This window comes from Gopherus evgoodei, chromosome 3, assembly GCF_007399415.2.
Source record: "Gopherus evgoodei ecotype Sinaloan lineage chromosome 3, rGopEvg1_v1.p, whole genome shotgun sequence".
Lineage (NCBI taxonomy): Eukaryota > Metazoa > Chordata > Testudines > Testudinidae > Gopherus > Gopherus evgoodei.
The window spans coordinates 222,101,475-222,112,236 of NC_044324.1; the positions used below are offsets into that span (position 1 = coordinate 222,101,475).

The window sequence follows — 10,762 nt, forward strand, 5'->3', positions numbered from 1 at the left end:
ACTGCACCCTCCAGAAGCTTGGAGCAAAGGGGAGGAGGGAGATGAGGTACAGGTAGGGGGAAACAGGTCAAAGGAAGGTTTGGAGACCAGGGCACACCTGACCACTCAAGAAAACAAATCCTACGAGAGAGGGAGGAATGGGTGTGGGAGGCGGTGGGAATAACAGAAGGGAAGGGTGCACAGAGAACATGCCAGAGGATCCAAGGTTAGAAAGCCCCTTGAAGATTGAGCCTGAGGGAGGGACAGATGCCAGGCGGGCACACAGCACAAGCTGGCTGGACTTCCTGACAATGCCAGTGTGTTGCAGGGCAGAGGTAAGCCAGCAGCAGAGAAGAGATGATCCACGCAAGGCGCAGGAGGTGTGCAGTAAGGAAAGGCCGAGCCATTTAGCAAGGAAGAGGGCACAGAACAGAGGTCTCGCCAAAGAGGCCTTCCCACGCACTCAGTGGTCCAGGAGAGTCGTAGCCGACACACGGGTTGAGTGGGCAGGGAAAGAATTACTGAGCAGGATGTTCATTTAGGCCAGTGGCTGCTCACAAGACACCAGCACTTCCCCCTCACTCCTACCTGCTAAATCACACTTCAAGTCAGCAGAAATGTTACTTTCCTAACAAATTTCCACATAGGCCATTGTGGTAGCTGTCTCAGCGGCTGCTTGTTTGCCTGTGGGGGGTGAGCTGGCCCACCTAATGATGAAGGTTGGAGATGAGACATTAGCAAGAGCTGCTATGAAGCTATTGGGGATGCTATTCCAGTTCAAGGCTATTCCTGAATATTGATCTGTTATTTGATGCCTTAGGCCACTGACTCCATTTGGCAGGATTTCCACTGGATGCTTCCTAGAGTCCCAAAGTTCAGTTCTCCCCGTGACTATTCAGCCCTCGGAATATCCTTAGCAACCGACAGGTTTGGTCAAACATCGCTAAGGAACTTCAAAACAAGGGAGCTCTCCAAGCTACTGTATGCCCTTCACACAGGGCAGAAGAAAAGGCAGAGTCTCCATACGACGGGCCAGCCTGAGGGAGAGACGTTACTGCCAGAGACAAGGAGGAACACAAATGGCCTTAAACCTGGAACCACTCTGTGGGACGCAGGACAGGAAACAATACTTTCAAAATAAATCTGAAACCGACGGGATCTCCCGTCTCCTGGTCCCTCTTCTCACATGGAGAGGCGACAGGGAACTCTACTAGCTCAGAACATGCTGCATCTGAACAGGGTCTGGCTGCAGTCACTTCATTAGGAGCCTGGGAAGGGCCTTGCTGCTTTACCTCTCCTGCTTTTGAAGAGCCTTGAATAGCTGCTGTAGAGGGAGGGAAGCGCTGCGTAAAGTTTCAACAGCTGGGGAGTCAAAAGAATAGCAAAGATCTGCTGGCTAGAGACAAGCCCAACAGAGAAACCCTGGTAACACACAGAACTCCTCTCTGCACAGGGAGGGGCTCTGTACACTCCCAGCTCAGGTTAGGGATGGGGGGGTTGATAGTTACTCCTTCACTCTGCTGTGCTCAGAAAGATTTTAGTGGAAACCAGCACCAGGCGGACTTCTTACTCTCATCACGCACTACCCGTGGTAGGTGTGTTGTCCCACAGGTTTGCTGGCAGAGCCAGCCCATCGGGGTCTCCCACCCACTCCTGATTGGCCAGGCGGGAAATGCAAACTCAGAAGACGATTCTGCATTTTCTTCTAAAGAGTTTCTAGCCTTGAAAATGCAGCAGATATAAATGGATCACTGAAGCTGAAAGCTTGTCACTTAATGCACAGATATGTCCACCTTCAAAACCCTTCTCTCCAGATTAACACTGCTCAGCCGCTGGCTGGTCTCTGAGAAGAATGAGGCTGGGCACTCACCTCCTAGCGGGATAAGACAGACTTAGATGCCTTTACACTACACCAAGGCAAGGCAGCTTAGGGAGGCGGCTACGCTACACTATTCCCCTCTGAAGGCTGCTTTAAAAACTAACATCAACGTTTGACTCTCAGTGAGTGTGGAAGCTACCTCCTCCCAGCACAGCCCCCTTGCTCAGGCCCAGAGGACATGCTAGTCACCACCAAAGCTCAGGTCAGGTTCTCCACTCTCACTCCTCCTCTCACAGACTCTTCCTCCCCATAGCCAGACCCTCCCTCCTCTCCTCCTCCTCCCTGGGAGGGCTTCATGTGTCCACAGATAAGCCCCAGGTTCTTGAACTACACTTCATCCTGGACTCCCAGAGCCTGCGTGTCATTCTCCCACACACACCCTTGAGCTCACAGGCTCCCCTCTCCGTGCACTCACATACCCCAGCCACTCCTATTTGCAGCTGAATGCTCACTTCACTGCCTCACCCTTTGGTATGCAATCCTGCCTCACGGTTTTCTCAAGCTCCTAAACTCACCGGGCTTTTCAGCCCAGATTTGCTGTCAGCCCCTTCTTTGCTGACTCTTCTCCTCCAGCCCCTGGAGCCGATACATACAAGTGTCTCTTCCAGTGCCTTAAGCCAACTGTCTCTATTAAAATCCACCTCCCACACCTGAAGTAACCCTAGTTCAATCAGCTGCAGACTTCCCAGTGTACTACAGTGACAAGTCCCATAGAAATCCCTCTGAAGTGCATGAGACAGCAACTCAAAGAACAGCAGGCATGTCCCTGAGCCCCATGAGTTGGGAATCTCATCCTTGCCTCTCCTGAGCCACTTTCCAGGCTGCAGAGCAACTTCTCCATCCTCCCTCTCTTCCAATGCGCTGGCAAGCCTCCCTCACTCTTCTAGGCCATTAACTCTCTTCCACCCACCCACCTCACCTGCCCCTCCCAGTCTCTCTCTGGCTAGAGATGAGTAACTCTCCTCCTCCTCCTCATTCCCCCAGCTAATACTGAAACGATTTGCAGCAGCATCTCCTCCCCCAAGATCTACACTGACATCTTCTCCCCTCATCATCCAGCCCCTAAAGGAAAACACTTCCCCACCGGTCCCTTTCTCCCCCATCTCCCCAGATTTACTCCTGAGATTCCTAGCACTGGTAACTTCTCTTTTGGAGCAAAGTAGGCACCTTAAAAGCCCCGTGTCTAGCTACTAAGTGCTGCTGCCACTTGACCGTTGACATTTTCACCTTAGCTCAGTGACCTCTTGACCAGGTAGAAATGAATGTACATCTTATAGGAACTAATCCTGCATCCTTTTGCTTTCTCCCAGCACTGGCATTGCTGAGTGTTTGCATATGGATTTAAAGGTTTCCCCTCTCCAGTACAGATTCATGATTGGCTTGCATGGTATTTTTATTTGCTTATTCACGACAGCAGAAATCACCACTGGCTTACAGCACAGGCATTAAAGTGCTGAAACTAAGGGCTTACTGCAGGTTCCCAAGCCTGCTGCCCAGCCCCTCACCTGCCTCATCCTCCCGTAGACCTGCCAAAATTCCCAGGGGGAAGTCCCAATCTGCTGCACCTGTAAAGTCTGCCAGAGCAGGGCATCTCTGAGGAGAGCCTTAGCCCGCTGGGAAAATGCTTTGTTCCGGAAGCAGAATCTGAAACTCTGTTTGAGAGGCAAGTTTGGCTGCAAGACGCCTGCTTCTTCCTGCGATGTGGTGGGAGGGAACAGGGAGACATGCTGGAGCAGGGTTGCCCCTTGCTCTATACAATACGCATTTAAATGTCTATTGGTCACTTCAAAACAGGAAAATTCTCCTGCCCCCGCCAACTCCCCTGGTCCCCCAAAGGAACCAAAACTTCTCTTAAGAAATGCACCTGAGCAACTTCACCTCTCTCAAAGCAATCAGTGAAACTAGGAAATCCCCAGTTAGGGCAACATTCGAATCCAGTCCAACTTCAGCCCACATACCTTACCCCTTAAAAATATCCATGGACGCTTCACTAACCCAAGCTCCCTTTTGCCTTCCACTAAAAGGATGACACACAGTGCACATCTCTTGTTCCATTCACCAACTAATCCATCCTCCAAATATTCAGATAGTAACAGCATGTGATGGACTGCTGACTTACAAGGATGTCTGCTGATAGTTCTGTATGAATGTTTCTGAGCATTATGGTTAGTCACTTTGTTTCCTGGAAGAATTTAATCCAAATTAAGAAAAAAGATAGTTACTTGTCAAGAGACATACTCATCCATTCCATAAGAGTGGTCTGCCACTAAGGGTGAGAGAGCACAAGAGGAAAAACAGTCTTGAACAGAGCCTTACAGGTAACCCTAATGGGAAAGGAGGAGAAGCACATTGCATAGCATATCGTATCGCCAAAGGAGAGCTGACATTCTACCTCAACAGAGAGCGGGGTGGTTGTGTGGAGATTGGGGTTTGTTTTGTCAGGGTTTTTTAAACCATTCTAGATTTTTTCGACATACGTAGCAATCGGTTGTAACACCAGGCCTGCTTCTGCATGTCTGCCCTGGCCTCCATGCTTAGATGCAAAGCCAGCACGTACACTGAGCTGTTTCCTGTTATTGTCTTTGCCAGTAAAGGCTGAGGGTTGACCATTCCAGTAAGGCTGAGGCTGAAGTTTGACCACTCTGTTGCAACTTTACAGATATTTTGCGAACAGCTTGCAATAAAATATCCCCCGCTCTTCCGGGAAACTCGGCAAAACCTTATCTATAGTTAATTTTACCTTATTTGGTAGACGAGAAGCCCCATATAGCTGTCAGCGATTTCTTCACTAGATCGGGGGGGGAGGGAGCGTCACTTTGGGTATATCTGTCCTGCCCACAGTTTGTCAGGCAGAGAGGAGAACGCAACTGAGTAACCGAGCCTGATCACCTCGAAGCCCCTCTCAGCTCTCGTGTTCCAGTGGAGCTTACGCGTCTGCTGGCCGTAATGTTTTTGCATTGGTTTGTATTAGTAAGTATGCTTTGTAATTAATTGTTTTTGGAAGTTAACAAGATTTTCTTTTTGGGTTAACTGTATATTGTGTCTTTCTTTGTATGAGTATATTGTGTGTTTCCTTGTATAAATACAGTTGTTAGTCAATATTGTTTCTGTATCACTAATAAACCATTAAGGTAAACCATACATCTCAGTGCCTGCACACTGTGCCACAACTGTTCCCCCTCTAAACATCCAAAAACGAACCTTTATCGTTTGGTCACTCCTGCAATCTGGTAGATAACAGGTGTGCATCTGACTACTTGGGTCCTCGCATACTATTGGGTGACTAACAACATTCTACCTCAACAGAGAGCAGGGTGGTTGTGCGGGGCTTGGGGTTTGTTTTGTCAGGTTTTTTTTAACCATTCTAGGTTTTTTCTACATACGTAGCAATGGAAAGTATTTGCCATTTTGGGTCAACGAGGGAAGCTTGCAAGTGATGCTCTTTATACCCTCATACTGCATCACTTGGGTCCTAGGAATGCAGCACAACAGCTTCTCACCAGCCTGACTGGGGAACTGCCGAATATTAATTTGGTTGCTTCAGATTGTTGTTGGCCACTTTTGTGTTTGAAGACACGAGACAGGTTCTTCTGTACAGCACTGTGGGATCCAAGGACCATGACAGCTGTACAAGAGGCAACGACTACTCACATGGCTGGTGGTGGTGTCCCCGGCTTCCTTCTAGCCCAAAGGAACTAAAGTGGGAAATTGTTTTTAAAACCGTACACCAACAGAGGGGAAAATCCAGCATGGGAAAGGAGTGGGGACAAACAGGCTGAGACTAAAATGGAATGGAGACCACTGATCACTGAACTGGAGTCCCCAAGGCAAACTACTCCAGCTTCAGACTCTGTTTCAATTACACCTTCGTTTAGGCATAAGCTCTTACACTGGCTTTTCAGAAGGAGCAACTACTACCAGTAGAGATGTTGCTTGGGCCGTTTATACATTTAATGTGTTTATCTTTGGGGACAGGGGGGCTTATCAATGACTGCTCTGCTTTGATGAGACACAGCCCCACTGAATTGCTGCCCTTTTACCCTTCCTCCCCTCTAACTTTACACACATCAACAAACTCTAATTCCCCGGCTAGAGCTATAGTGAAACACATTCCAATTTCTCAAGGAGAGCACATAGCGAAGACTTAAGCACACAGTCTCCTCATCGGACTGTACTAGACTGGGATGGAAGTGGGGAGTCTTGCCTGAACAACTAAATTAATGGAAAAAATAAGCATGCCTTCTTAGATGGCAAGTAAAATGCTTTCTGGAGCTGGGTTTCTGTTTCCAGAGCCCAAGACAACCATGCTGTTTGAACACTGAATGAGCTCAATCTTACCAAAACATTCATATGTGCCTGAGTTCCTGCTAATTTCCGGAAAAACTGTGTGTTAATATGCGACATCATTTGTTATAGCAAGTTACTCTGTATTGACACTACTCCAGATGTGTCTTTCTTGGCAGCATCAGCACCCAGGGCAAAGGATGCTCTGAGTAGCACTTTTAATATAGAATGTGTGGTTGCATATATTAGCTCTTCCTCTGCTGACAGTAAGGATGTTACAACAGTGAGAAACTCAAACTTTCTCTAGTACCTTCTCCGTATCTCACAAATTCACCACTTTTCTCCCCACGCTTAATTGAACTCCGATGTCAATTTATCCCAGTGCTTGCCTCTTCCTCCCAAGCAAACTGCAGGCTCTCTTCTACCACTCAGTTCACCTCTCAATAACATTTTGGACCATGCCAGGGAAACTTCTGTTCCATTCAGGCTTCCTTCTTCCTGCTAGCTACGTCTTCTACTCTCCATTCTCCTTGCTCTCAATGCAGGCTTCACTGCTGTATTCTAGCCCATCCGCATAGGTGGCTCTGGCATATCTAACTGCGCTCCCCTTCAAGTCTCTATTTCTATGGAATGCCACACGGTTCAGTTCTCACCCTCTGTCTTTTCCAACTACCTCAATCAGCCTCTCTCTACCTTTGACATTAAGTACCACGCTTAAGCACATTAAGTTCCTTATTCTGCAAAGCTGTTGAAGAGACAATTTGAAAGAAAGATGCCATACAAAACGAGAGGAGTTGTACAGGTGTGATGCTTTGTAAGATGAATGCCTTACCTCCTCTGAATTCTCTGCCCCACCATCCTTCCCACCACCACTGCTGCCGCTGCTGGCCTTTGTGGTGCTTTTAGCAGATTTTGGAGGCTCCTGGAACGAGGAGAGAGCATATTCAGTTGCAGTTGGCTCAGAAAAGATTTAATTTCATTCAGTTAGTCACAAGCTTCTGTGGGCTTGGCTACACTGCCCCACTGTTCAGACTACAGGGGTGAAAACAGCAGTGTCTTGTGCACCAAAGTGCTGCCCTATAAATCCCCTGCAGGAACTTTGCGGGCACAAGCTAAAAGGTTCCTAGTTCAGGTTAACACAGTTCTCTTCAAACAGGGCTACATTAATGCAAACTAGGAACCTTTTAATTTGTACCTGCTGCATTCACACGGAAGAGCTATAGCGCAGTACTTCAGTGCACAAGGCACCCCCACAGTCTGAACTGCAGGACAGTGTAGACATTGCCTATATCTTTCACAGACTGTCATGGAGACACCATCCCAGCAATAATCCATGCATGTCTCTTAAAATGGGGGCTTTCCAGAGATGCTTCCTCCCCTTCACACTGGAGAACTCTGCAACCAGCTAAGGCTGGAGCATCCCAACTCTCCAACTACTACATACGTCATATCCTCTTCCCGGCCAGTCTGACTCGGTAACCCACCCCCTGCAATGTGGAAAGCTGGCTGTTAACCTCCCGAACAGAATCAGGCTACAAGAATGCATTCACACTCCTACAGATTCCCCTAGTGGACCTGGGGCCTGTCCATGGCTTGAGGGGGATGCAATGCCAGGAGAGGACAGCAGCTGGGGAACTAGTTCAGCTGGTTACAGCACAAACGTTGCTGATGCAATATGTGGCTAAAACACCAGGCCCACAAGAGGGCATCTGACAGCAAAAAAGGTGCAAAGGATTAGCCAACACAGGACTCACAAAGAGGTTGTAATTAAGCCATGAGGTCACCAGGTACAATGGGAAGGGAAGGGACTGAAGAGTGTTTGTGAGGGAAGAAACATAGAGGCTTTGGGTGGGGGGCAGAACGACAGGAAAAGAGTTGGGAGAGCTGGGGATGGAAAGAAGTGGGAGAAAAGGGAAGTAGGAGAGAGAAGCCAGAGCCAGATGAACAACAGCCGTGCAGCAGCCAGAAAAGTGAGCGAGGCTAGTGCACCCACAGGATGGGCTTAGAGAGCAGCACTCTAGCCTACTGGCTGCAGACACCTGTGCATCACACATGGGCAGTGTTTTCATTGTGTGTGGCCAGTCTGTGCTGTGGTCCATGGCAACATGTGTACCAGATGCATCAGGTATGCACAGGCCATGGCAGCATGTTCTAGGTGGGTTTCTGCACCATGACCTAGAGAGCACAGTGTGGGTGAAATGAGCCTGGGTTGTGGCAACACATTCACCAAAAGTGTCCTGCCCACAGGTCCTTGCTATGGTACTGCATGCAATGCTGCAGCCCAGTTAGTGCCTGAGCCTGGTCACCACTAGCATCGAGGCCACGTGTGTTTGCACCATGCAGTGATTTCACCACACCACTGGAGCCGTCATGTCTTTTTGTGCCAAATGTGCCTGGGCTGTGTCAGAGTTTGCAGGCAGCTGCAGATTTATACCTGCACTGCAGCCCTGTGGCCCCTCATGCCCACACCACAGTGATACAATGATACTGAACATGTAACCCTACCTGGGGCACTGCTGCCCTTCCCCCTGCACCACAGCACCTTGTTACTGACCCACTGCCTCCCACCCTCTCTTCCCTGTGCACTATAGCCTCCAGGCCTCTTTACCCCATAGACCCCTCTGCCCCAGCCCCCTCCACCCCTGGCACCTCCACTCACCTGCCCCATAGCCCCCTCCACTCACCTGCCCCATAGCCCCCTCCACCTTGGCACCTCCACTCACCTGCCCCATAGCCCCCCCAGCCCCATAGCCCCCTCCACCTTGGCACCTCCGCCCACCTGCCCCATAGCCCCCTCCACTCACCTGCCCCATAGCCCCCTCCACTCACCTGCCCCATAGCCCCCCCAGCCCCATAGCCCCCCCAGCCTGGCACCTCCACTCACCTGCCCCATAACCCCCAGCCCTATAGCCTTGCTCCAACCCCCATTCGCCACAGCCCGCTCCGGGCTCCAGACCGCGGCCCCCACCGCCCCCGGGGGCTGCAGCCCAAGCCCAAGCCCCGGCCCCGGCCCGCCCTTTTCCCCGTCCCGGCGGGAGGCGGGTGCGGGCCGCCGGGGGGCTGGGGGGAGGGAGCCGCCGGCCCCACCTTCTCCTTCTTCAGCTTGTAGGGCATCCCGGCTCCGCTCGGCCAGCTCGCCGCCGCCGCCTCAGCCGGGCCCTGCCGCCTCCCCGGCCCAAACCTGCCCAGCAACAGCCTCGCCGGCCGCACCTCACTGGCCAGCGCCGCCAGCACGGAATTTCCTCATTGGTCGCCTGCCGCGCTACCTACGCCAGCAGTCGCCGCGACCGATTGGCTGGAGCGCGGCCCCGCCCCCAGTGGGCTCTTCATCGCCCCGTCCTGTGCCCGACGCCGGAAGGGGCGGGGCCGTAACAAGGAGAAAGGCCCAGGGCAGCCAGTCGCTCCGCCCAGGCAGGGTCACGTGGCGCAAAGGGAGGCGGTGCGCGGCCGCGCCGCCTAGCGGGCGGGAGAGGAAGAGATCTGTGGCTGGGCCCCGGGGCAGGGGACTGGCTCTCCCACTGGCAGGGACAGACCTCCAGGCGCCTGGCAGAGCACAGCCCCCTTTGCAGCCCTGGCCTAGTCTGCCCGCCACAGGCCTGAGTGCCCACACTACCTACACTAGGTGCTGCCCCTCCTGGTGGGGCCGTGGCCGAGCCCGCGGAGGAAGCCCTCCTGGCGCAGTCCACGCCCCTGGCTAGGTCACCGTCACTGTGTCGCTCCGGGAGGTGGCTTTTCCCACCCTGATCCCTACATACCATACCTTGGTAGTGCAGGTGGGCTCAGCTGCCGCCAGTGTGGCATTGTGAGCCAGCGGCTTTACGTGACTTATACCTTGGTGCTACAGGATCACAGGCCTCCGTGTTTACCTTGAGCAGCTACTGTGTGAAAGCTACAACTGGCCTTGTCCACACTAGGATTGTCATCTATGTTAGCCAACACTTGTTCGAAGCTCACCTTTTCCCTAGAATTGTCATCCACATCAGGGAGCCTCTCTCAAGACTGGCTGGGTAACCTCACCTACCTTTATTCTGAATCAGATACATTTTGACCTGTTTTTATTGCTGTAGGAGGGCACCTTTACATGTCCATTTAGCTGCCCAGCAATGTCCGTCACAAGCAGGATTGCACTGGTAGTCTCCTGCTGCGTGAACGAAAGGTGTTTTTTTTAAACCATGTATTAACTAATACCAGTACAATCCTAGTGAAGACAAGGCAGTTGTGACTTTAACACACATTAGCAGATTGAGGTAAAGACTAGGATTGAGGTAAAGACCTGCTAACATGTTAAAGCTACAACTGCCAGTACAGTCACCTGCCAAAAACCCACACCTGTCCAATCTTTTTTAATATTAATATTTGATAGACATGCCTAGTGTGTTATTGATTTAATAAAATCACCAGAAACAACATGTTGTGGGAAGTGTAAAGATGCTCACTTTGTAAAATGGTAACACCCTGTTAAACTGCGAGAGCTCATGATTATGTTACAGGATAATGTTTCTCTAAACAAAAGTTAATTTTTAGATTGGTTAAAATTTCCTAAATAAATAAAGAGTAAAACAAGCAAACCACAAAACCTACCACTGGCTTGAATTCTCTAGGATTTTTCCATGTTGCAAT

At 50.7% G+C, this 10,762-nt stretch overlaps 1 protein-coding gene across 2 annotated transcripts in view; it reads right to left on the bottom strand.

Annotated features, from left to right (window-relative positions):
* The window catches only part of PPP2R5D (protein phosphatase 2 regulatory subunit B'delta), a 45,717-nt gene extending 36,387 nt beyond the window's left edge, over positions 1-9,330 (bottom strand). Inside the window, exons 1-2 of one of the 2 annotated variants that reach the window (XM_030558174.1) lie at positions 9,230-9,329; positions 6,975-7,064 (exon numbers count right to left, since the gene is read on the bottom strand). In XM_030558174.1, the coding sequence (XP_030414034.1) occupies positions 6,975-7,064; positions 9,230-9,256 (117 nt within the window). In that variant the 5' untranslated portion in view covers positions 9,257-9,329. Of the gene's footprint in view, positions 1-6,974; positions 7,065-9,229 lie in introns of both variants that reach the window. The other variant, XM_030558175.1, reaches the window with a different exon arrangement.
* Positions 9,331-10,762: the final 1,432 nt, after the last annotated feature.